At 38.5% G+C, this 27,573-nt stretch overlaps 1 protein-coding gene across 1 annotated transcript in view; it reads right to left on the minus strand.

Annotated features, from left to right (window-relative positions):
* LOC133750311 (phospholipid-transporting ATPase ABCA3-like) overlaps positions 1-27,573 on the minus strand; it is a 101,524-nt gene that overhangs the window by 11,687 nt on the left and 62,264 nt on the right. The window contains exons 16-22 of the mRNA XM_062179849.1: positions 26,877-27,033; positions 25,214-25,511; positions 21,989-22,232; positions 21,624-21,828; positions 11,925-12,141; positions 9,538-9,705; positions 5,086-5,264 (exon numbers count right to left, since the gene is read on the minus strand). Of these exons, the coding sequence (XP_062035833.1) occupies positions 5,086-5,264; positions 9,538-9,705; positions 11,925-12,141; positions 21,624-21,828; positions 21,989-22,232; positions 25,214-25,511; positions 26,877-27,033 (1,468 nt within the window). The remainder of the gene's footprint in view (positions 1-5,085; positions 5,265-9,537; positions 9,706-11,924; positions 12,142-21,623; positions 21,829-21,988; positions 22,233-25,213; positions 25,512-26,876; positions 27,034-27,573) is intronic.

Consider the following 27,573-nt stretch of genomic DNA (forward strand, 5'->3'; position numbering starts at 1 on the left):
TAAAAAAACCCCAGAAATTAGGATTAGCCTATTGTGTTTTTCCCCCAACTAAGACACCTCATGAAATAGCGAAGTCACAACAGAAATCAAATGTGATTTGTTACAATCATGGTAAACATTCTGAGAGACTAAAGGATTAACTCTTTATGAGAGTGAGAGTGTCAGTAAGATAACATGTAAAAAATTTTGAGACTTTCGGAATGCAATGTGAGAGATCTGCAAACCTGTGCTCCAGTACAATTGGTGAAAATTAAAGCCTTTAGTAATGATCCCAAGGCCATACAGTGAATGAATAAACATTTATTCAAGAAAATCTATTAAACTTGAATAGTGAAATTCTGTGGCACACAAATCATGACCAGGTCCCTTTCTCCTGCCCCCCAACTGCTGTGACAGAATTTCACGCCAGGCAGGTGCATTCAAGGACCCAGGGCTCCCTTTTCCTTCAGCCTTCCAATCAGGGCTGAACTATCTTTCTGGAAGGGGCAGAATGCCAGCATTTCTCATCCCATTGCCCGGCTACCTGTTCCAAAGGCTAAGTTCTAAGTGAGTGTAGTTGAGATTTTGGGTCTTCCTTCTTACATGAGGGGCCATTCATGTGGTCTAGTGTGCTGTGCTATACTATATTTCTTCCTAAGGTTATAGCCCTTTCCTAGGTGTCAGGTGCAGCCAATGACTAGTTGATGATGGGATACAAAATATGGTGACCTTATTTTGATTTAAGACCGCTATGAAAGGCCATCATTCCTCAGAGCTGTCAGTAACATGGATCAAGGCTTCAGCTTCAACTAAACTTCAGAACTTCGATTTTACTATTCACTAAACTCCAACTCATTCATAGGGCATAGGTTTCATGCTGACAAGGTACATCAAGAAGACCAGAAACTAATATCCTCCACTGAGTACCCAGATCCTGAAGCAGAGAGGCATACTACTGTTCCAGCTCTGGACCAAGAGTTCAGAGATTTTTGCCTTCGGAGAGAGTTGGGCTGTTAAGCAGTTGATCTCCTGTGCTCTCTCCAATTATATTCACTTCATGTGAAAGAGAGTATGAAGATTTTAACCATTAAAGTTGCTCTAAAATAGCAATGGAGATTTTGGTGGAAAGCAATTAAGAGAGAACTAATTGCTTCACTAGAGATATGAATTAGCACATAGACTAATTTACCAAAAAGAACTAGGGGAAAATATAGCTATGAAGAGGCCCCCTAGGTAACAATGAACCTTAAACCCTGATCTCAAACTATTTCTATACTCTCAGGGGAACAGCATCAGAGGTTTCATACTACAAGGAAAATAGACTTCACTGAAAACAGCCCAGCCTGTCATGAAACAATTAACTAGCAAAATACAAATCTTTGGTGGAAGGGCAGGACCCACAGTCACTAACATTTATTGTACATAAAAATTATAGTTCATGGCCGGCGCTGCTCCATAGGCTAATCCTCCGTCTTGCGGCACCGGCACACTGGGTTCTAGTCCTGGTTGGGGCGCCGAATTCTGTCCCGGTTGCCCCTCCTCCAGGCCAGCTCTCTGCTGTGGCCAGGGAGTGCAGTGGAGGATGGCCCAGGTGCTTGGGCCCTGCACCCCATGGGAGACCAGGATAAGCACCTGACTCCTGCCTTTGGATCAGCGCGGTGCGCCGGCCGCAGCGCGCTGGCCACAGCGGCCATTGGAGGCAATGGCAAAAGGAAGTCCTTTCTCTCTGTCTCTCTCTCTCTCACTGTCCACTCTGCCTGTCTAAAAAATAAATAAATAAAAAAATTATAGTTCATTATTTCAGACTAAGCTCTTGCACAGACTTAACAGGCTGAACAGAGGGGAAAACCAAATGAAGAAAAATGATCAAAATCTCAGAGAAAGATGGGATACCCTCTAGTACATCAGTATTTGCATGATGAAAATGTCAAATAGAAAGGGGAGAGAGGAGTAAAAAAATACCCAGATAAATATTGGCTGCAAATTCCTAAATATTAGGGAAAACATTAATCTACATACCCAGAGAGCTTAGTGAACAAGTATGATAAACACAAAAATATCCATAGCAGCCTATTAGTGAATATGCTGAAACCAAAGGACAAGGAGAAAATACTGAAATCAGGAAAACACTTATTTTTTTTCCCCAAAGAAGCCTTTTGTTTAAGGAATACAAATTTCATCTATTTCATAAGGAAAACTTTAGGAATATAGTGTTTCTTCCCATCATACCCGCCCTCCTACCCACACTCCTACCCCTCTGCCTCTTCCCTTTCCCATTCCCAGTCCTATTCTCCACTAAGATCCATTTTCTATTAACTTTATACACAGAAGACCAACTCTATATTAAGTAAAGAGTTCAATAATTTGCACACACAAAAAACTGTTCCTCAACAGTGGAGACAAGGGCTGTTCAAAGTCATTGCATCTTGAAGTTAATTTCACTTTTTTTTAGAAACTTAATTAACTTTAAAGAAGCACCCAAGAATGATAATCTTTTGCTAGCACTTAGACATAATTAATAATACAATGCCTTGAGGACAGAGGTCCTGCATGAGAAGTTAGTGCACAGTGACTCCTATTGTTAATTTAACAATTAACACTCTTATGTATGGTGTCAGTGATCACCCGAGGCTCTTCACATGAGCTGCCTTGGCTATGGAAGGCTTTTGAATCCACAAACTCCGTCAGTATTTAGACAAGCCATAAGCCAAATGGAAGTTCTCTCCTCCCTTCAGAGAAAAGTACATCCTTCTTTGATGACCACTTCTTTCCACCGGGGTCTTACCCACTGAGGTCCTTAATGTAGGACATTTTTTGCCACAGTGTCTTGGCTTTTCATGTCTGAAATGCCAGACCAGTAAGCCTTAAAGGATGATTCTGAGGTCAGAGGAAAACACTTATTATTAACAGGAGAACCCCAATAGGGTTAACAATTGATTTCATTTAAAAAAAAGATTTATTTATTTAAAGTGCAAGAGTGACACACAGAGAGGGAGGTACAGAGAAAGAAATCTTTCATCTGATAGTTCATTCCTTAATTGGCTCTGATGGTCAGAGATGGACCAGTCTAAAGCCAGGAAACAAGTACTACATCCTGGTCTCGCACATAGATGGTAGGGACCCAGGTACTTAGACCATCATCTTCTGCCTTCCCACATGCATTGGCAGGAAACTTGATTGGAAGCAGACCAGCTGGGACTCACAACTGCTCAGAACTGGGATGCTGACTTTACAGGTGGTGGTCTAACCCTCTGTTCCTCAGCGTTGGCCCCAATAATTAACTTCTTGTGAGAAAAAATTACATTGAAAAAACACATTAGAAGCTCAAGCCAGCATGTGAAAGTTTAGCCTAATGGTTAAGATGCCCACATTATCACACAACAGAGTGTCTGGGTTCAATTCTTGGTTCTGGCTTCTGACTCCAGTTTCCCAACTGTGTAGCCCCTGGGAGGCAGTGCCTGAAGGAGTTTGGTTCTTACCACCCACATGGGAGACCTGTATTGAATTCTCACCTCTTGGCTTTGGCCCCAGCTCAGCCCTGACTCTTGTGGGCATTCAGCTGTTATGGGCATTTGGGAAGTGAACCAGCAGATGGGAGCTCTGTGTCTTCGCCTCTTTGGGTAAATGCCCAAAGAAAATGAAATCATCATCTTGTAAAGGTATCTGCACTCCAATGTTTATTGTGGCATTATTCACAATAGCTAGGATATAGAATCAATCTAAGAGTTCAAAGATGAATGCATTAAGAAAATGTGGTACAGGGCTAATGTTATGGCATAGCTCCACTTTTGATCCAGCTCCCTGCTAATGGCCTGGAAAAATCAGTGGAAGATGGTCCAAGTGTTTGGGCCCCTGCTACCCATGTGGAAACACTGGATAAAATTCTTGGCTCCTAACTTTAGCCTGGCCCAATGCTGGCCATTGTAGCCATCTGTGGAATGAACCAGTGGATAGAAGATCTCTCTCTCTTTCAAAATAAATGAATAAATCTTTAAAAAGAAGAAACTGTGGTATATGTACACAGTGTAATGCCATCAGCATTAATAAAGAGGGAAATGCTCTAATTTGTGAGACAGCATGGATAAATATCATGGAGTACATTATATTAAGTAAAGCAAGTCAAGCACAGAAAGACAAATACCACAAGATCTTGCTTATATGTGGAATCTCTACAAGTTAAACTTATAGAAGTAGAAGATAGAATGGCAGTTATCAGAAGCTTGCACATGATGGTGACTATAACAACACATTGCATATTTAAAAATAGCTAAAAGATATTTTAAATATTTTCACCACAAAAAATCCTAAGAATGTGAGGTAATAGATTTGTGAATCAACTTGATCTACTCATTCCAAATGTAAGCATATATCAAAACATCACATTGTATACCATGAATACATACAATAATTATTTGTCAGTTAAAAATACAACTTTTTAAAGGAAAGAATATTCTTAATGTAGGAGATTTGCAATATTGTCTCTACAATAAAAGATAAGCATGTGACCCAGTGGGTATGGTAATAAGCTGAATTCAGTCATTCTACTATATATATAGTGGAAATATATATATATATATATAATATATATGAATATATATGAAAACATCATGTTGAACACTGCAATATATACAATTTTGTCAAAAACAATAATAAAATAAAAATTTTAGGTTATGGCTAGTGCAGTGTTCATAGGGAATGCTTAACTATAAAAGCTTGTGTTAGAAGAGACTTAAAAGCCATGGCTTAAAAATCCTCATTGAGGAACCAAGAAAGAAAGAAAGAAAGAAAGAAAGAAATCACGAAAGAAATATAAATCAAAAGTAAGTAGAAGGAAGGAAATTATAAAGACAAAAAAATTAATGAAAGTGAAAATAGCAGTAGAGAAAATTCAGTCTTTTGAGATGATCAACAAAATCAACAGTTTATTATAGGTAACTGTACCTCAACAAAATTCATTTAAATTAATTAATTTAGATTTTAAAATTTTCTGTAGATATAGATTTTTATTCAGTAACTGAGGTAGTCATATATAGGTATATGTTTTTCAGGCCTAATCTGCAATTCTCTTTGCATTGTTCTTAAGCTGTTCCATACTTAAGTACTCACCTTCTTGAATTTCTTATAGATTCTAAAGAAAACTTGTTGATTGAGAAATGTTCTTATTCTCCAAAAAGTACTCTCCCAAAGTAAAATGAAGAGAAGGAAAAGAAAGCCTGCAATACCCATGATAATAAAATATTTTCCAAGCATACCCTTTTCCAAAGAGTAAATAGTCTTCTTAGTATCTGGAAAGACAGAGAAAGAGGAGGAAGGAGAGAAGACAAGAGAACAATGTTACTGTGCAACACTGACACCAGAGATTTCCAGATACCCTTACACTTAGTCTCCATTATTAGTAACCACATACATTAACATGCTAAACAACAGAATTAATGAAGTGGCAATATTAACTAAAGTACCTCATTTGTTAGTTTTTTTTTTTTTTTTTACAGGCAGAGTTAGGCAGGGAGAGAAAGAGACAGAGAGAAAGGTCTTCCTTTACCATTGGTTCACCCCCCAAATGGCCGCTATGGCCGGCACGCTGTGCCAATCCGAAGCCAGGAGCCAGGTGCTTCCTCCTAGTCTCCTATGCGGGTGCAGGGCCCAAGCACCTGGGCCATCCTCCACTGTACTCCCGGGCCACAGCAGAGAGCTGGACTGGAGAGGAGCAACTGGGACAGAACCGGTGCCCCAACTGGGACTAGAATCTGGAGTGCTGGCGCCTCGGGTGGGGGATTAGCCTAGTGAGCCATGGCGCCGGCCAATTTTCATTTTCAATTCTCTTTATATACAATATTTACTAGTTTTTAAAATATAATATTGTGTCTGTTCCATGAGCTAATCAGAGATACATTATACTTAACAATTGTGTCTTTTTTTGGTTCCTTTTGGACATGATAATTTGTCATATTTTTTCTTGTTTTTAAAGCCATTGAAATTTTTGAGAACTAGTATTTTGTAGAATATAAATTAGGAGATCTTCAAATGGAATCTGTCTAATGTTTGTTTATATTGTTTCATGATTCAACTGGGATTATGGGCTTTTTAGAGGAAGACTACACAGGTAAAGTGCTATTTTTATCAGATAAAAGAAAAAAATTATTGAATTATCATTGTTGATACTGACCTTGATCCACTTGGTTAAAGTTGTGTTTATTAGTTTAATCTGCTGTGTATTTCTTCCTCCTTCTCTTTTCTTTATAATGTGAATTATAAGTATCAAGATCAAGTAAATACATTTGAACACCATTTAAATATCAAAATAAATATCATTATAAATGACATTTATATCCAAATACACTCACAGATTCTTTTTCAACTTTGAGTTGTAATCCAATACTATTTTATCTTTTGCTCAGATTGTGCCAGTTTTGGCCATTAATCTGTACCATTTTTATGAATCATATGTTGTGTTTATAGTTCATATATAAAAATACAATTAAATTTTGTGTTCATATTTTATTCAGCAACCACATTAAATTATTATAAAATCTAAAAATTTATTAGGATATTCTTTGGATTTCTGGGTAGACCATCATACCTAGTATTTTTTTCATTTCTCATACGTTATAATTGCTATCATATCAAAGATTATATCATACATACATATAAATTTTAACACAATATCATGATACCCATCCCCCAAATTAAAAGTTTGCAAATAACTTGCAAATACTTATGTGTGCCTCCAGTTTTCCATCCTCTAGAGGTAACTACTTTGATAAATTGTGTTCTGCATTCCTGTTTTATTTACATACAAGTGGGTCATTATATGCACATTTAAATTATTAATATTTGAACTTTATAAAAATATTTCATTCTCTATGTTGTCTTCTAGAACCTGTTTTCTCTTTATGCTTTTCTAAAATTCTCAAACATAAAATGCAATTGAAATAATAGTACAATAAACACCATTTCCTCTACTTAGGATCAACATTGTTACTGTCTTGTCATATTTGCCCCCTAGTTTTGCGTGAATGTTGGCTAATTGTTTCTGTTAGGAATTACTTTAAATTTTCATGGGTTATCAAAAACAGTACTACTGTCCAATGAGGATAATGGGTTTGGAATTTTACTTGGTTGCTTAGTTTATGAAAGCTATTTCTGTTGGTAGAGTGAAACAAAATTTCTATATAAATGTCATTTTTCTGTGGAGTGAGGGGCAGATGGTGATGGTAGTGTAGGCAAAGTTTGTATTTTATAATTTATTAATTTATGTTTATTATTTTCTTCTGCATTATAAATTTTGGATGGTTAATTTTATGATATCATAAAATGGACTCATTTATCTTTTTTTTAATGGCTCTTAGTCATGAAAAGAGAAGACTAAGATTATCTCAGTGTGGTTTGGAGGATCAGTATACTGATCAGATTCTCTGAACTTCTAACATCTTGATTTAATGTTTCATTACTTTAAAAAACTCTTGTTCTTGGGAAGGCAATATTTCTAAGAAAATAACAAGTTGGAAGACAGTATTGTGCCTGGGATGCTTGATCTTATATAGAAAGAAGGAAAATATAGCATAAGTTTAGGGTCCTACAGAAGCTATCAGATAATCAGAAGACAGCTAAAACTATAAATAAAGAAACCATAAGGATAAATGTGACTTTGGATCAAGCAATGGTTTCTTTGATATGATGCCTGAAGCATACAAGCAATTAAAGAAAAAACAGATAAATCAGGCTTCATCAAAACTGAAAAACAATTGTAAACATAAGGACACTAACAACCAAGAGGAAAAAGAGCCCATAGAAAGGGAGAAAATATTTGCATATCATACCTAAGAGAACAGTCTAATATCCAGATTGGATAAAGACAAATCACCCAATTTAAAATGAGTACAGAGGGGTAGTAGTTGTGGTTTATCAGATTAAACCACTACTTATGATGCCAGTATTCCATATCAGAGTGCTGGTTTGAGTTCTCTGGCTCAACACCCTGTTGATATGCCTGGTAAAGCAGTAGTAGTGGGCCCATAGTGGGCCCAGGTGGAATTCTGGGCTCCTGGCTTCAGCCTTGCTCAGTCAAAGCAGTTGTGGCCATCTGGGTAGATGGAAGATCTCTCTGTGTCTGTGTCTCTGTCATTTTGCCTTTCAAATACAGACAAAAATAAATCTCAAAGTGAGTAAAGAATTTGAATAGACATTTCTACAAAGAAGATATACAAATGGACAACAGGCACATAAAATGATGTTCAATATCACCAGACTAGAGTACTGCAAATCAAACCATAATGGGATGCAACATCTACCAGTAGTACTATAATAAAAAGAAAATATTTTACTTTATTTTTTTTTATTTGACAGAGTTATAGACAGAGAGAGAGAGAGAGAGAAAGAGAGAGAGAGAAAGGTCTTTCTTCTGTTGGTTCACTCCCCAAATGACCGCTACGGACAGCGCTGCACTGATCCGAAGCCAGGAGCCAGGTGCTTCTTCCTGGTCTCCCATGCGGGTGCACTTGGGCCATCCTCCACTACCTTCCTGGGCCACAGCAGAGAGCTGGACTGGAAGAAGAGCAACTGGGACTAGAACCTGGCACCCATGTGGGATGCCGGCGCCGCAGGCGGAGGATTAACCAAGTGAGCCACGATGCCAGCCCCAATAGATTTTACTTTACATGTTTCTCTTTCATTTTTTTCCTACCTCAGCCTATCCCCTAAAGTTTACTGTCTATATAGTTTACATTTTTGAATACTGAGCTTCCCCCTGAGGTCATGAACTATTGTTTAGGTAGGACCAGACTTACTAATCACTCCTTTCCTTCCCACACTTTACACTCTCAGCACAAACAAGATATTTTCAAAATTAGCTAACGAATGATAGTTTTATCATACAGATTTTAAAGCTAAAAACGCATGTTTACCCTTTTGTTTTTCACAAATAGTGTTCCTTTTTTTCTGTTGCTTTCATTTGTGTTTCTTTTCTCATTGTCCTGCTCTTTATCAACGAAATCACTACTTCCTGCCTTGACCTACTACTTATTCAGAAGCACAGTTGAGTCCTTCAGTGTGCCAGATCCTTCATTAGACACTGGGGATGGATTTTATTTTTCCAAATAAGCCATAGGCAGGTGAGAGTGTGACTAATGTGGTGGTGGTCATGTAACACAAGTTAAGTGTTAATGCAATGACAACACAAATCCTTCCCTTGGAGGTTCTTTCTCATAGAGAGGTTCTCATAAAAGCTGTTTGACACAGGCCATGTGACATGGGGTGCTTACTCAGTTTCCTCGAAATGACTATAAAAACACAATGAGATTGTTATGAAGATTAAAGTCGTCTATGTAAGCTAGAGGTCAATAATCACTAGCTCTTGTTCTAGCTTTGATGACTGCTATAAATTTACCTTGGGCTTGCTTTTGAGGCTTTATCATATTTAAAGAGGTTTTCCCCGGGCTTACCAAATAACTAATGTACTGAACATGAGTCCTAACTCCTTCCTTGGAAGGAAGGGCAAGTTGCTGTATGTTTCGTGGTTTGCGCTGGAAGCTGATTTCCTGGACGCTCAGATATACTTACTTTCTTTACTACAGTTAAGGTAGGCAGAGGGAGTCTTTAGAGCGTTGCACAGTATCTTCAAACTGTAGATATTAGTATATTCACTGAGGCACTTTGCAAGGTTGTAATTGGGAAACAACAGTAACAAATTGCGTAGAGACTGTTTGGTGCCATCCGATAAACTTCGCACTTCAAAAAGATGATAAAATAGGGTTACTTTAGAGGGAAATGAACTATCCCCAGAACAACATATCCCCAGTAACAATCAAGTCAAACTCTGGGAATTAAAAACCAGATGATTATTTTTGAAGAACACTAATTACTCTCCAATATATTTGTTTCAGTTTGTAGCTGGTGATGCAGTTTGTGCTTTAACTGTAAAATTCTCAGGTCTTTTTGGTGAGGTAAGACCATCTAGGTCTTTTGTTTTCTTTGTGAAAAGGATTTTAATTATTATTTACTTGAATGCCTGTGGTGTAATTTAAATTTTTATTATTTTATATTTAGTAAATTGCCTTTTTTTTCTAGAAATGTTACAGTTTATTCAAAGTTTCACATTTGCTGGTTGATACTTGTCATATCTTCTTATATTTTAATAGTATATTAACCATATGTGTGTATATGTAAATATATTTATAACCATATATACTTGTATATACATGCATATGCATATATATATCTCCTTCTTATTCCTAATATTTTCTTGATGGACTTGCCATCTTGTCAATTTTGTGAGTCTTTTAATTTAACTATTATGGCCCTGTTGAAAATCTCTAAATTATCTATTAATCTTTGCTTTAATTTCTTCATTCCTTCTACTTTATTGTTTTTTATAACTTTTTAATTCAGATGGTTTCTTAAGTTTTAGCCATTTTAATGTTAGCAGTTAAGGGTATACAATTTCCTCCAAATAATTCTTTAGCTGCTGAGTATTTATGTTACTCTTCAGTTATAAATATTTTCTAATTTCTGTTATGATTCTCTCTTTGGCCTATTAATATGTACAAGCATTTTTAAATTCCTAATTGTGTGTTCTTTTCCCAGTTATCTTTTTGTTACTGATTTTTAATTTAATTGCATAATGGTCAATGAAAGAATCCTTTTAGTAGTCTTCATTGTCAGTTTCTGAAAGATTCCATGTGTTTTGAGGGTTCTATATAGACTTATTAACTCTGTAAGTTGATATATATCATTTACTCATTTACCTTCCACGTTAACCATCAATTACAAGAGAGGTGTGCTAAGATCTCCTGTGATGCATATTTTACCTCTTATTTCAAATAACTCTGGTAATTTTGACTTTTATACACTTATAGATATATAGCTAGGCAAATACAATTTTGGAATTCTTACAACTTCATGCTCAATTAATCTGCTATTATGTTGTGAACATGGTTTCCTGTCATGTTCTATCTTCTTTTTACATTAAAGAATATATATCCATTTCTCCTATCAGTACAATCACTCCAGTTTTATTTACATGATATATCCTTCACCATTCTTTACTTTTTCATCTTCATTTTTTAATGGTACCTCCTGTAAGCAGCATAAAATGAAAATTTGAGGTTGAGAAGTCTTCTAGAATGGCACTTGTCACTTATCTAAAAAGCATGTTTGTTGCCATTTAATTATGACACATTTGAGTTAATTACTCTCATCCTATTACCTTACTATTTATTCTCATTTTTCTATTTTTATTTCTCCCTTCCTCCTTCATATTTTGAGTATAATTTAGTTTCAAATTCTACTTCTTTTGTATTGATCATCTATTGTGTTTTGAAAGTTATACTTTAAAAATATTCCTCCAGTAGTTACACTGGACATTTAAACATACAGATTTCTGTTTTCTCTCTGGCTGCCTCAAATATCTTCTCTTTTACTTTGGTATTCTAGTTTCATGATGATTTGTCTAAGCAAGGATTAAAAAAGAAAAATTCAATGAACTTTCCAAAACTGGGAATTTCTCTTTGAACAATCCTAGAAATGCTCAGTCACTTTCTTTTAAACACTATTTCTTTCCCTTTTATTATTATTTCTTTGTGGACATATATTGGACCTTCTCATTGCAGCCTCCTAAATTTTCCAGCTTCCTAAAATTTCCAAACTCAGATGCAAAATAGAATCCTTGCTATATGATGGCGTTATAGGAGGAGATGGAGACAGAGAAGTCCTCTAGCACTCAGGCTCAGTCCTATCATTTTAACATGAGAATCCTAGATCTGGCATGATACCTGTCACTGGCAGGCACTCAACATAAGTATATTGAGTTCCGTCAAGCACAGAATTTCCCCCAAACGTAGAATCTAATTGCCTTCTAAAGATTTTAGATATCTGTAAGTCTATTACCACTTATTTGTTACTGCTATCTTCTTGGGAAGGAGGAAATTTTGTGTAGCCCTTATACTTACTGATATCTATCGAGTTGTCTATGAGGATGCAAATAGTGCCTGAAAAGTAGTTGAATAGGATCAGTTTGACATAGGCAGAAGTACTTCCAGAAAACAGGAAGCTCAACAGATACGTGAGGGGAATGGCAGACCAGCCAAACAGTGTGAAGATTAGCATTGTTTCCAGAATGTGGTACTCCATGATGTAAATATTAAGTTTGTAGTATCTGAATACAATCTGAAACACAGAGGGCAGAGAGATAAAGGCAAGGTGAAGGACAAGTATAAAAAGAAACCACGTCAGAATATTTAGAGGAAGAGAGTAAATCTAGTCTTTATTTAGTACAGAAGTATTCATTAATTAAGGCAATCTGCCACTTAAACATGCCCATGAAATGGAATAAGTCAGTCCCCTGTCTTCCTCACTAGAGGACATTCCAGTGAGCAGAATCACTATATGTTTTTTTTCTACTTGGAACAGTAGTTTAATGAAAGTAAATCACAGACAGGATAGGCATTTGGCCTAGTAGCTACACTACTAGTTAAGATACCCATATCCTTATTGGATTGCCTGGTTTTGATTGCTGGCACCAATTCCCACCTCCAGCTTCCTGCCAATACACAGACCCTTGGTGGTGATGGTTCATTAGTTAGATCCCTACCACCCATAAGGGAGATCTGGATTGAATTCCCACTTCCCATTTTTGGGTGTTTGGGGCAATTGAGGAGTAAATCAGCAGGTGAGAGTTCTATGTCCGTTTCTGGTCTGCCTCTCAAATAGAGAAAAACAAAAAGTTCCTACACAAAGTCAGTATACTTCTCCCCAATAATAATAATGGGTACAGGGGCCCAAGCACTTGGGCTGTCTTAGGCTGCTTTCCCAGGTGCATTAGCAGGGAGTTAGAGTGGAAGTGGAGCAGCCTGCAGTGGAACTAGTGCCCATATGGGATGTCAGCATCGGAGGTGGCAGCTTTACAAGCTAAGCCACAATTCTGGCCCCCACAGATAATCTGACCTTCCTCTTTCCTATTTTTATGCCTTTAATTTTGTTATCTTGCTTAATATCTGGCTAAAACTTCTAGTATTATTGTAAATAAGAGCATGAGAGTAAACACCCTTGTCTGGTTCCAGACCATAGAGGAAATGCTTACAGCTTTTCTCCTATTCAATGTGATGCAGGTTGAGGGATTTCTCTATACACTATTTTGAGGTATGCTTCTTTGGGATCTAATTTCTTCAAGTTTTTAAAAAGCATGAATAGATGTTAAATCTTCTGAGTGCCTTTTCTATGTCTACTGAGATGACAGATTTATATCTTTCATTCTGTTAGTATGATGTATTGTTTTTTTTAAAACTTTATTTAATGAATATAAATTAACAAAGTACAGCTTATGGATTACAATGGCTTCCACCCCCCCATAACTTCCCTCCCACCCGCAACCCTCCCCTTTCCCGCTCCCTCTCCCCTTCCATTCACATCAAGATTCACTTTCAATTCTCTTTATATACAAAAGATCAGTTTAGTATATATTAAGATTTCAACAGTTTGCCCTCACATAGCAACACAAAGTGAAAAATACTGTTGGAGTACTAGTTATAGCATTAAATCACAATGTACAGCACATTAAGGACAGAGATCCTACATGATATATTTTTAAAAATTGATTAATTTTCTTTCTTTTTTATTTATTTTTTTATTTAGTGAATATAAATTTCCTAAGTACAGCTCATGGATTACAAAGGCTTCCCCCCCAACAACCTCCCCCCACCCGCAACCCTCCCCCTTCCCACTCACTCTCCCCTTCCATTCCCATCAAGATTCAAAAAATTGATTAATTTTCTAAGCAATTTCCAATTTAACACCAAGTTTTTTTTTCATTTTCAATTATCTTTATATACAGAAGATCGATTTAGTATATACTAAGTAAAGATTTCATCAGTTTGCACCCACACAGAAACACAAAGTGTAAAATACTGTTTCAGTACTAGTTATAGCATTACTTCACATTGGACAACACATTAAGGACAGATCCCACATGAGACGTAAGTACACAGTGACTCCTGTTGTTAACAATTTGACACTCTTCTTTATGGCATCAGTAATCTCCCTAGGCTCTAGTCATGAGTTGCCGAGGCTATGTAAGCCTTTAGGGTTCGCCAACTTCGATCTTATTCCGACAGGGTCATAGTCACAGTGGAAGTTCTCTCCTCCCTTCAGAGAAAGGTACCTCCTTCTTTGATGGCCCCATTCTTTCCACTGGGATCTCACTCACAGAGATCTTTCATTTAGGTCTTTTTTTTTTTTTCCCCAGAGTGTCTTGGCTTTCCATGCCTACAATACTCTCATGGGCTCTTCAGCCAGATCCGAATGCCTTAAGGGCTGATTCTGAGGCCAGAGTGCTATTTAGGACATCTGCCATTCTATGAGTCTGCTGTGTATCCCGCTTCCCATGGTGGATCGTTTTCTCCCTTTTTGATTCTATCAGTTAGTATTAGCAGACACTAGTCTTGTTTGTGTGATCCCTTTGACTCTTACACCTATCAGTGTGATCAACTGTGAACTGAAGTTGATCACTGGACTAGCGAGATGGCATTGGTACATGCCACCTTGATCGGATTGTATTGGAATCCCCTGGCATGTTTCTAACTCCATCATTTGGGGCAAGTCTGATTGTGCATGTCCCAAATTGTACATCTCCTCCCTCTCTTTTTCTCATTCTTATATTTAACTGGGATCACTTTTCAGTTAAAATTTAAACACCTAAGAATAATTGTGTGTTAATTACAGAGTTCAACCACTAGTACTAGAACAAAACAAAAATACTAAAAGGGATAAAGTATTACATTGTACATCAACAGTAAGGACAAGAGCTGATCAAGTCACTGTTTCTCATAGTGTCCATTTCACTTCAACAGGTTTCCCCTTTGGTGCTCAGTTAGTTATGGCCGATCAGGGAAAACAAATGATATTTGTTCCTTTGGGACTGGCTTAATTCACTCAGCATGATGTTTTCCAGATCCCTCCGTCTTGTTTCAAATGACTGGGTTTCATTGTTCCTTACTGCTGTATAGTATTCTATGGAGTACATGTCCCATAATTTCTTTATCCAGTCTACTGTTGATGGGCATTTGGGTTGGTTCCAGGTCTTAGCTATTGTGAATTGAGCTGCAATAAACATTAATGTGCAGATGGCTTTAAGTCCCTTAACAAGTCTTTAAAATAAACCGGTGCCCTGTAATTAGGTGCATATACATTGATAATCGTTATATCTTCCTGTTGAATGGATCCCTTAATCATTAAATAGTGCCCCTCTTTGTCTCTCCTGACAGTTTTTGTGGTAAAGTTTATGTTGTCCGATATTAAGATGGCTACGCCCGCTCTTTTTTCATTTCTGTTGGCATGGTATATCTTTTTCCAGCCTTTCACTTTCAGTCTGTATGGATCATTGTTGGAAAGATGAGTTTCTTGTAAGCAGCAAAAAGATGGGTTTTGTTCCTTAACCCAGTCAGCCAATTGGTGTCTTTTAACTGGACAGTTCAGGCCATTAATGTTCAATGTGACTATCGATAAGTAGTAACTTTGCCCTACCATTTGCAAAAGATATTTTCTAATATATGCTCTGAGTTTCCTGTGATCTTTTGCTGTGAGGTTTCCTTCCTTTACCTTCTTTCATGCTGATGACCATGTTTCTGCGTTTAACACATTTTTTTTTTCAGGCAGAGTGGATAGTGAGAGAGAGAGACAGAGAGAAAGGTCTTCCTTTTTGCCATTGGTTCACCCTCCAATGGCCGCTGCGGCTGGCGCATCTCGCTGATCCGAAGCCAGGAGCCAGGTGCTTCTCCTGGTCTCCCATGCGGGTGCAGGGCCCAAGGACTTGGGCCATCCTCCACTGCCTTCCCGGGACATAGCAGAGAGTTGGCCTGGAAGAGGGGCAGCCGGGATAGAATCCAGCGCCCCAACTGGGACTAGAACAGGGTGTGCAGGTGCCACAAGGCAAAGGATTAGCCTGTTTAGCCACGGCGCCGGCTGCGTGTAACACATCTTTAAGTATCTTTTGCAGGGCTGGGCAAGTGGTGACAAATTCTTTCAATTTCTGTTTGCTGTGAAAGGTTTTTATTTCACCTTCATTCACAAATGAGAGCTTTGCAGGATATAATATTCTGGGCTGGCAGTTTTTCTCTCTTAGTACCTGGGCTATGTCTCGACATTCCCTCCTCGCTTGTAGTGTTTCTGAGGAGAAGTCAGCTGTGGGCCGGCACCGTGGCTTAACAGGCTAATCCTCCGCCTTGTGGCACCTGCACACCGAGTTTTAGTCCCAGTTGGGGCGCCGGATTCTATCCCGGTTGCCCCTCTTCCAGGCCAGCTCTCTGCTATGGCCCGGGAAGGCAGTGGAGGATGGCCCAAGTCCTTGAGCCCTGCACCCGCATGGGAGACCAGGAGAAGCACCTGGCTCCTGGCTTCGGATCAGCGAGATGCGCCAGCCGCAGTGGCCATTGGAGGGTGAACCAATGGCAAAAAGGAAGACCTTTCTCTCTGTCTCTCTCTCTCACTATCCACTCTGCCTGTAAAAAAAAAAAAAAAAAAAAAGAGAAGTCAGCTGTGATTCTAATTGGAGATCCTCTGAGAGTAATCTGACGTTTCTCTCTTGCACATTTTAAGATCTTTTCTTTATGTTTTACTGTGGTGAGTTTAATTACAATGTGTTGTGGTGAGGATTACTTTTGGTCTTTTTATTAGGGGTTCTATGAGCTTCCTGTACTAGGATGTCTCTGTCCTTCTCCAAACCTAGGAAATTTTTTGCTAGTATCTCACTAAAAAGGCCTTCTAATCCTTACTCTCTCTCCATGCCTTCAGGAACTCCTAGAACCCGAATGTTGGGTTTTTTAATAGTATCCTGTAGATTCCCAACAATATGTTTTAGATTTCTAATTTCCTCTTCTTTTCTTTGCTTTGACTGTATACTTTCCTGTGCTCTGTCTTCTAAGTCCGATATTCTCTCTTCTGCTTCGCCCATTCTGTTTTTAAGGCTCTCTAATGTGTTTGTCATTTGATCTACTGAGTTCTTCATTTCATTATGGTTTCTCGTCACTATCACAGTTTCTTGTTCTACTAGTTGTTTCATTTCAATTCCTCCTTTATATTTCATTTTCGCAAGAGAGATTTTCTATCTTGTCCATTAAAGATTTTTGTAGTTCAAGAATTTGTTTTTGAAAACTTCTTAATGTTCTTATCAATTTTTTGAGATCCATTTCTTTCATTTCTTCTATCTCATCATCTTCATAATCTTGAATTGGGGTGTCTTTTTCATTTGGGGGCATCATAGTATCTTCCTTGCTCTTATTACCTCGGTTTCTTTTTTTTTAATTTAATTTTTATTTATTTATTTTTTTGACAGGCAGAGTGGACAGTGAGAGAGAGACAGAGAGAAAGGTCTTCCTTTTGCCATTGGTTCACCCTCCAATGGCCGCCGCGGTAGCGCGCTGTGGCCGGCGCACCGCGCTGATCTGATGGCAGGAGCCAGGTGCTTCTCCTGGTCTCCCATAGGGTACAGGGCCCAAAGACTTGGGACATCCTCCACTGCACTCCCTGGCCACAGCAGAGAGCTGGCCTGGAAGAGGGGCAACCGGGACAGGATCGGTGCCCCGACCGGGACTAGAACCCGGTGTGCCGGCGCCGCAAGTCGGAGGATTAGCCTAGTGAGCCATGGCGCCGGCCTACCTCGGTTTCTACGTTTGTTTGGCATTTCTCCGCAGTCTCTCACCGGGTTGCCAAGGTTATCAAGTTTGTGTACTTGGTTAGTTCTCTGGCCCCCCCTCAGATTTTCACAGTCTCAGTTCGTTAGCTCCACCCACTTTCAGTAGATCTAACCTGCTAATGGCAGGCACCGTTTTACGTATGCTCTTTGTCTTGCTCGGCTTTGTAAGGTGAGTGAAGCGAGAGGCTAGTGTCCATGCTGGTTCCCCTTATTTTTTCGTTTTTTTCTCTCCTCCAGTCAGCCTGGTGCACTTTCCACGGTGGGGCCTCAGGCCTCGTTCTGCCTTTCCCCGCCAATTTCTCAAGTTACTGAGAGGTTTTTTTCTCACCTTCTCTTCCAGCGCTGGCGTGCAGATTCTGTGGCTATGCTCCTGCGACTGGGCTCCCGCATCGCCGCTCCCGCAGCATGGCTTCCATGCGGTGGGCGACTTTGCTCTCCCTGTAGGTCCTCTGTGTCACATCCACTAGATCCAGAAGAGTTTCCTCTGTAGTTTTTTTCTGAGTATTTTTCTGAGGCTATAGTAACTCCACTTTTATTAACCTATCTTTTCCCAGACTATTGGTGCATGCCCTTACTATTCCGCCATCTTGGCTTTGACCTAATAATATATTTCTAGCAAAATTATAGACTTATGTACTTAGTAAGTACTAGTTAGTCATTGCTGATTGAGCAATGTTCTTTCCTCTTATCACTTCTCAAACTTTCTGTCTATTCCAGGGCCCCTTCTATTGTGATTAACAATGTGTATACAGTTACATCACTTGAGATGATTTCATTCCCTACTTTGATCTCTGGAATTATATTGTATGGGAGACAGGTCTATTTGCACATCCAGTGCTACTGGAGAATATTTCATGAAGTAAAGTTCCTGCTTGCAAGGTCCACTGTCCAGCTGTGAGGCATCTGGTCATCCTGAGAACTTGGTAACGACACTAATGATCGAGGCTCACAGACAGGCAAAGCAGAGCCACCTAGAGCCACCACCAGAAGCAGCGCCAGGAAGCAGAGAATGGTGGCACTCAGAAGGAAGACGCATGTCAATGTATTGTTTATTGATTTACATTTGTTGAACCATCCCTGCATCTCTGAGATACATCTCCCTTGATCATGATGAATGGTTTTTTTGATGTGTTGTCAGATTCAATTTGTTAGTATTATGTGGAGAATTTTTACATATAACTTCATCAGAAATATTGATCTAAAGTTTCCATGTGTGTGTGTATGTATGTGTGTGTGTGTGTGTGTCTGTCCTTGTCTTCTTTTGAATCAAGTTAATGCTGGCTTTTAGAATGAGTTTGGAAGGGTTCTCATCATCCTTTTCATTTTTTTTTTTTTTGCAGTAGATTGAGAAGAATCATTGTTAGTCATCCTTAAAAGTTTGGTAGAATTCAGCAATGAAGCCATCTGGTTCTGTGCTTTTCTATGCTGGAAAACTTTTGATTCCCAATTCATTTCATTAACAAATTATTTCACTAACTGAGTTTTTTTTTTTTGACAGGCAGAGTGGACAGTGAGAGAGACAGAGAGAAAGGTCTTCCTTTTCTGTTGGTTCACCCCCTAATGGCCGCTGCGGCCAGCGCACCGCGCTGATCAGAAGCCAGGAGCCAGGTGCTTCTCCTGGTCTCCCATGCGGGTGCAGGGCTCAAGGACTTGGGCCATCCTCCACTGCACTCTTGGGCCACAGCAGAGAGCTGGACTGGAAGAGAAGCAACCGGGACAGAATCCAGCACCCCGGAACTAGAACCCAGTGTGCCGGCACCACAGGCAGAGGATTAGCCTAGTGAGCCGCAGTGCCAGCCTACTAACTGAGTCTTTCATGTCCAACATTTCTTTTTTTTATTGAAATTCAAAATCTCCTCTTTTTTACTGAATTCATCATTCTTCTTATACGTTGGGGATTTCTTTCAACTTTCTGTCTGTATTCTCTTGAATCTCTGACTGTTATACTCATTCTTTTGAATTTTTTAACAGATGTTACCTCAGCCTCTTTTTCTTTTAAATCTCTTACCAAAACATTATTATGTTCCTTTGTTGGTGCCATACCTGTGCACTTCCTATGTGTGTAAACTGATATTTGCACATCTGGTGGATCAGTTATTTCTATCAGGTTTTTTTTTTTTTTTTTGACAGGCAGAGTGGACAGTGAGAGAGAGAGACAGAGAGAAAGGTCTTCCTTTGCCATTGGTTCATCCTCCAATGGCTGCCGCGGCTGGCGTGCTGTGGCCGGCGCACCATGCTGATCCCAAGGCAGGAGCCAGGTGCTTCTCCTGGTCTCCCATGGGGTGCAGGGCCCAAGCACTTGGGCCATCCTCCACTGCACTCCCAGGCCATAGCAGGGAGCTGGCCTGGAAGAGGGGCAACTGGGACAGAATCTGGCGCCCCGACCGGGACTAGAACCCAGTGTGGCAGCGCTGCAAGGCGGAGGATTAGCCTATTGAGCCACGGCGCCGGCCTCTATCAGTTTTAATGAGTGGGTTTTATGGAAACAGGTTTTACTGAAGACACATCTTCAGGTATCACTTTGATAAGCTATTTTATCTTTATTTTCAGTAGGGTGCTAGAGTAGTCTCCCTGAATCTTTTATAGCCATTGATGGTAGTAGCAGTGGGATTATGGAGTGTTCCTCTCAGACTCAGCAAGAGTGTGTATATCTCAGTAGCAGGCCATGGGGAAAATTCCATGGTCAATGAGACGACTGTTTTCAGTCCACCTGTGCATTACACCAGGGTGCAGGTCTTTGCCTGGTGCAGAGCAGATAGAAAGGCTGCATCTGTGAGCAGATACAGAGCCCTTTGAGCTTTACCTGGTGCAGAGTCTCATCACACAGGTTCCACTTTCTAGTGGCTTGAATCTTGCTCTGCCTATGCTGGAGGTTGGGGAGAGGGGATCAAGCTGAAGCCATGAGCCTGGAACTCCATCTGGGTCTCCCACATGAGAAGCAAGGACTCAAGTACATGAGTCTTCATTTACTGCTTCCCAGGATAGGCATTAGCAGGAAGCTGGACTGGAAGCAGAGGTGGTGGGACTCAAATCAGGAACTCTGGTATGGGATATGGGCATCCTAAACTGTGAGCCATCCCAACAGATATGATACCTCAAGGTTTTGGTTCACATTTCCATAATGATTAGAAAAATGGAGCATATTTTGTACACTTTTAGGCCATCTGTATATTTTCTTTGGATAAATGTCTATATAATTTCTTTAACATTGTTGGATTGTGTTCTGGAATGCTCCTTTCACTAGGGAGCAGTGTGGTATACATTCAAATATGTTTTATTTTTGCTGTGATTCCTCATTGATTGGAATTACATGGGTATGAATTTCATGGGAATAAGAAAATTAAACCTCATTTAGCACCCCAGTCTAAGATGTTTTTGCCAATGCACTTACTCCCATAAAGTTCAGGATTGGAAATCACTGGGCACTAGCTTAGCTTTCCAATAGTGATCAGGCACAAAGTGCTCCAACAGGACTGTGGGATAGAATTTAGATTTATGTTTTAACAAAACAACACTGAATCCTAAGAAGTGTCAAGATGATAGCAGGTATTCAATAAAATTTTTTAAATAAATTGATGAAACTCAAAGGGAAACTATAGAAGCTGGCAGTGGTATAAGAGGAGTCAGAAGGACCACCAGGGAGTAAAACCTGACATGACTGGGTATATGAGACATAGGAAGGTTTTCCACCTATAGAGCAGTTTTGATAGCAAAAGTTGATAAGAAGATAAATTGGAAGCTGGTTCAGGAAAAATCATTGTGTTGTTGCAGAAAAAAAAGGAGTTTTCTCCTGATAAAGCATATAGGAGAGAAAGTTTATGCAGAGAAAATTTGGAATGTATTTTCTGAAGTAATGAGAAAACATGATTTACTGGCAGAGCTAGGCTTATGAAATCATTAGAATAGGAATTTTCCGTGTGGTAGAGAAAGAAAACAAGCTCAAGAAACTTTATCTAACACTCACCATTAGTAATAAGAAGGAAATGAAGAAGATGATGAAATCGCACAGTAAAGCAGAAATCCAGTACACAAAGACAGAGGTTCCACTCAAAAACTGGATATGCTTTGCCTTAGAGGTTTTCTCAGTCACTGTCAGGAGACAAAATCCACTGATCAGAATAGCCACGCCAAGCTGTATATTGGAGGCCACCAGATTTCCATTTTCAGTTCTACAGAATAAGGAACAAAAGAAGATATATCACAAAATTAACAAGGTAGAAAATATACATTTCTATCAATAGCTATCTTGCAAATGTAAATGTTATCATACAGGCTGGGAAGAATGTATTTAAAGTGTAACACTCATTCCTATTGAAAAGAATGGCATACCTTTCCTTATCTTTACTGTTAGGGCGTGGCTGAGGTTTATTGGAGACTGTTAAGGAAGCATCCTTGCCAGAAACGGACATGGACAGAACGTTGTCTAACACTGCTAGGGCCATAGATGGTGAATGGTATGCTTCATTGTTGAACAGAGCAGTAAATACTGTCTCATTTGTTTTCACCTCAATGGAAAGCGCAATAATGTATAAACGATTATCACTATTTTCCATCAAGAAATTCAGTAGATCACCTAGGATAAGGAAACAAGATTGGTCAGTATTTCCACAATTCAGGTAACCTACAACAGATGCCTGTGAAGAAGAACAAATAGTTTTCTCATACCTTTCAATTTCCCACAATGATTGCTTAAAACAATTGCCATTCTCCTCAAGTACATTAATTCATCATCATTAAGTTTGAAAATCTTAGTTCATAGTCTATAATGTAAACTACAATTTCAATGAGAAATGAGAATACATCTCTCAACTTGCTTATCTGCCTTACATGGATTTTTAAGTAGTTCACTTATAGCATTGATTGCTTATCTTAGAGCTGACAAAACCTTCCTCCACAAAGCAAGGAAAACTATATAAAAAATGTTTAAAGAACCTACTTGAGGGCATTAGAGTTCTAGAAAAGCAATCTACAGTTGGGGACTAAGACCTTGGGAAGAATAAAATGCACTGAAGTCAGTCCAACATTTTACAACTCTTTTTTTCTTTAAGGCTTTAATATGATTTATAAATGGTAGGCATGCCTGAATAAAATTTCAAGTTGTCAACAGGGACTTTATTGGAGTGGTATACCCTAATACTAATGAGGAAGAAGTACAAGAGACATTCAAAGAGTTCATGAAAAACGAGTATTGTGAAAAAATGCATTGATTTCAAAATTTGTATATCAAAATAAACTTATCTTTTAATTACACATACCCATGAGCTCATTGAAATACCCATATAGACTACTTCTTAAATATTTTCAACACAACCTCAAACCACTTCGATTCCTGATTGGATTTAAATCTTCCCTCAATCTTACTACCTTTCAGAAGTTAAATAAAATCTGTGGAAAAGATAAACTCATGTAGAATTTTTATAATTTTCATTGATATATTTGCCATTGAATTAACAAATTATAGGTATACTAAGAAACAGAACCAAGAGAAAGCACGGACAACAGAAAGAAATTCACAGGTGAACAAGATAGTAGGGAGAATTTACCAGAGAACTGGATTCCATAGAAATAATCAAATGTTGATGTCAGAATTAAAAATCAAATTAATAATTCAATATATAATACAAAGCAGATTAAAAACAAGTAAAGAGTAGAGAAGGTAAATGGAAGACAGTTGATTAAGAAATATCAAGGAGAGGTAAATGACATCTAGCCTAGTGACTTATTTGATTCTGGACTCACTCTTTCCCTCACATTCAATTCAGTTTGATATTATATTTGATTTTATGCTTATTTTGTGTCAGGAGTTGAGTAAGGTACTGGAAATAGAAAGAAAGTCCTTGCTTCTTATGATCTAGTTTGAGAGATAGATGAAAAATACACAATTGTAACAGTGTGCTAATTGCATAAAAGAGGGATATACCTGAATTATGGAAGATGAGGAAACATTTAGTTCTATTTGGAAAGGCAAACAAAATTTTTATGTTATTATTGTGCTATATTACTTCCTAAAGCTCATGTCAACTTATTTCATGGCTACAATTAAAGAGTTACTAGTGTTCCTCCCAGTGATAATTAAGAAAATTAGATATAAGACATTAGGTAGACATGTATTTCCTCATTGGAAAACATTTTCCTATAGTTTGGGCAAAGAGAAAGAACAATTTCTAAAGAATTTTTGCCCTTTCTGTACACTAAAGATTAAGAAGTAAAAAAAGGCATGAAATTTGTAATACAGGGAAACCATATAAAACTAGTAGTATGCAGTATAAAAGGCTCTTTGGCTAAGAAAATAAGAGAAAGGCTTAAAAATTACATGAAATTTCCTTAAAGCAAAATTAGTCTGGTGGAGCCTAAAGACCGTATCTCTATGCTTAGATGATTTTTAGCTAATGAATAGAAAGATAACATTCAATTGAAAATAGAGATTGATGGGGCTATTACATTATTCCATTAAATTTTTAATCTCACTATTGGTATAACAGAACATATTTGGTTAATCATTTTTATATTTTAAATGTGAATAGTGTACTGTATTACAAAAATAATCATTGTATGAATCAGAGAACCTCTTTACATGTATTGTTGGTTTAATAAGTGTTCCTCTCTTATTATTTTAAGACAGGAGGAATAGGGACAATTATTTGCAATCAGCCAATCAATTATTTGTGGATTGTTGAACAGGATTTCATTTTAAAGGAGCAATCAACACTTCCAAATACATTTTCACCCCTCACAACACATCCTGAAGAACACAGAATAATCAAAGCAGGCTTGCTACTCCTGTAGGGTGTTTGCTAACCTAAAGGACCACTGTCCATCAGGTGGTAGTTACAGGAAAGAACATGGTATCTGTGAGGAAACAATTATACTTGAAAGAAAACAGACTTTTTTCAGAGAGGTAATGTGGTACAGTAACTTCTAAGTTTGTGGATTCAAGGCAGATCAGGCTAAATTCAAGTCTCTGTATTTCCTAGATGATTGATGTGAGACAAATCATTTGACTCACTCAAGTATTAGTGCTTCATTCAAATGAGGGTAGTAAAAATATATACAAACATAATGACTTCAAATTAAATGATATACAGGTAAAGTATTTTACTAAAAACAAAACAAAATAATACTCAATAACAAATTAGACAATGTAAACTATTATTATTTCTATCTTAAAAATAAATGTTCTTAGTTACTAGCCCACTAAGTCTTCCAGAATTCTTTTTCATTCATGCTGAATTTCTCAGCAACTATTGGCACTATGGGTTCTCTCTCTCTCTCATTCCCTCCCTTCCTCCCTCTCTCTTTTTACTTGAAAGGAACAACAAATGCCTTGTATTTAACCCACAACCAAAATGCATCCAGTAAAAATTTACTGTTACAGCTAGTAGCCTTATAGAGGGCATTTCTTGACTCACTTACCTACTTCTAGAATATTGATGAGTAGCAGAAAAAAATGTAGCAAGTAGTCAAAGATAGTTAAGATCCTTCTTTGGAAGTAGCACAATCAGATTATCTTACAGCAGTCCTTTTTTATTTTTATTTTTTCTTAATGGAGCTTACCTTTCACTTCCTTAAGTTTTTGTTTCTCAGATACTAGCTTACTCTCAAGGAGTTTTAAGAAATTTGTAGTCAAATCAGAATTTCCAGAAATAGAATAAGGCACAGTGGTCTGACCATATTCACCCAAATCCATTTTTCTAGCCTTCTCTTCAGCATTTGAAGGCTTAGCAACCTCAAACATAAAGGCAAAGGAAGCTGCAAGTCCCAGTACCTGTACCAAAACCAGTTTCCAATTGCGCCAACTGAACATTATTCTCTTTAAGAACATGGCACGAAACTGTTGGCAGTAGAGGGAGCACTAAAGAAGGGAGAAATAAAACATTATGATAGTCATAGACCTAAACTTATCATTCATGGTAAAATTAATTAAGATGAATGCATTGAAATTTTCTGATACAAACACATGTACATGGTATAATCATATAAACTTTATATACATACATACTTGGAATCTGAAGCACAGATGATAGAACACACTAGTATCTTTTGTCAGTATAAGGGAAGAGAGCAAAAGCTATGGACTATTTTTGTAAATGAAGTTTTACTGGAACACAGCTATGTCCACTCACTGCTGGATTGTCATGGTAGCTTTCACAATACAATGACAAAGTTGAATAGCTGTGATGGAGACAATATGGCCCACAAAACCTTCAACATTTGTGGGATCTACCTAAAGTTTGCCAATTTCTGCTATATGATTTTTTTGAACTTTTTAAAGGATTTATTTATTTATTTATTTGAAAGGCTGAGTTACAGAGAGGGAGAGGGAGAGGCAGAGAGAGAGAGAGAGAGAGAGAGAGAGAGAGGTCTTCCATCTGCTGGTTCACTCCTCAGATGGCTACAACAGCCTGAGCTGTGCTGATCTGAAGCCAGGAGCCAGGAGTTTCTTCCAGGTCTCCCACATGGGTGCAAGGACTCAAGGACTTGGACCATCTCCCACTGCATAACCAGGCCATAGCTGGTTTGGAAGTGGAGCAGCCAGGACTTGGACTGGTGCCCATATAGAATGCCGGCACTGCAGGCTGTGGCCTTACCCACTATGCCACAGCTCTGGCCCCTACTATATGATATTAAATAAAATGCTTACAAGTCTGGCTTTTGATGTAACACTTAAAATCTCAACAACATGAATTTCTTTAGATTCCTGATAACCAAGTTAACTAGGATGGTTTATAGAAGGAATAGATAATTTGGAAGGACAATGAAAGAAATGTGGTAACTCAAAGAGACTACCCAAGCTGAGGATCATGACTACTTAGGGAATGATCTGCTAGGTAGTTACAGTTTCTACTGCAGAACCTTAAAAACACAGGCTTGATTTTTTTTTAAATTAGGCTCACTAGTACCCTTATTCTAGCTTCAGTAAACCAAGCAATATCTGGGTTATCAATTTGAAAAATAATATAAAACAGAAAAAAAAGAACTGACAATAATTGATGTGGTGTTTTCCTTCCAAGGTTTGTCTTTGCTGTATATTTTAGCATGTTACCCACAACCTATCCCTTTTGTATTCGTATGTAGGTTAGTGTGTGGCACAAAAGACTCCACCTCTGGTTGTGCTTGCAGTGGCTGAGAACTCCAAATGCTTTTCAGTTAATCATTAAAACAAAATACACTTTATCCAAACCAAATATACACCAGGTTTTTTAGTACAGGTGCTTACCCCAGTATTAAACTTAATAGAGCTTTCATTCAGTGTGGGAGAATGTGTTCCCTGGACATTTGATGCATTCCTATTCTGGTTCATTGTGGGTTGGCTCATCTGCGAGGGAGGCTGCATGGCTAGGATATCTTCTGGTACATTTTCCATATGACTGACCCTGCATCAAAACAAAACAAAAAGCAACAAAACAATAAGCTTTTCATTTCAAACTCATCCCAGGATGTTGCTTGGAGACCGGGAGTAGCAGTTCCCAACACAGAAGCTTCCTTGGTTTGCTCATGCCTGGCAGGATCATTGTTTGGAGGCAGTGTGGTAACTTTAGTAGAACAGTGGTTCCCAAAGTCACCCCACCATCCGCCCCTCTTCCCCAGCCCTTACATTTCTTTTTCTTTATTATTATTATTTTTTATTTTTCTGACAGGCAGAGTAGACAGTGAGAGAGAGAGAGACAGAGAGAAAGGTCTTCCTTTTGCCGTTAGTTCACCCTCCAATGGCCGCTGTGGCCGGTGTGCTGTGGCCGGTGCACCGTGCTGATCCGATGGCAGGAGCCAGGTGCTTCTCCTGGTCTCCCATGGGGTGCAGGGCCCAAGCACTTGGGCCATCCTCCACTGCACTCCCGGCCACAGCAGAGAGCTGGCCTGGAAGAGGGGCAACCGGGACAGAATCCGGTGCCCCGACCGGGACTAGAACCCGGTGT

Source organism: Lepus europaeus, chromosome 21 (genome assembly GCF_033115175.1).
Source record: "Lepus europaeus isolate LE1 chromosome 21, mLepTim1.pri, whole genome shotgun sequence".
In the NCBI taxonomy this organism is placed as follows: domain Eukaryota; kingdom Metazoa; phylum Chordata; class Mammalia; order Lagomorpha; family Leporidae; genus Lepus; species Lepus europaeus.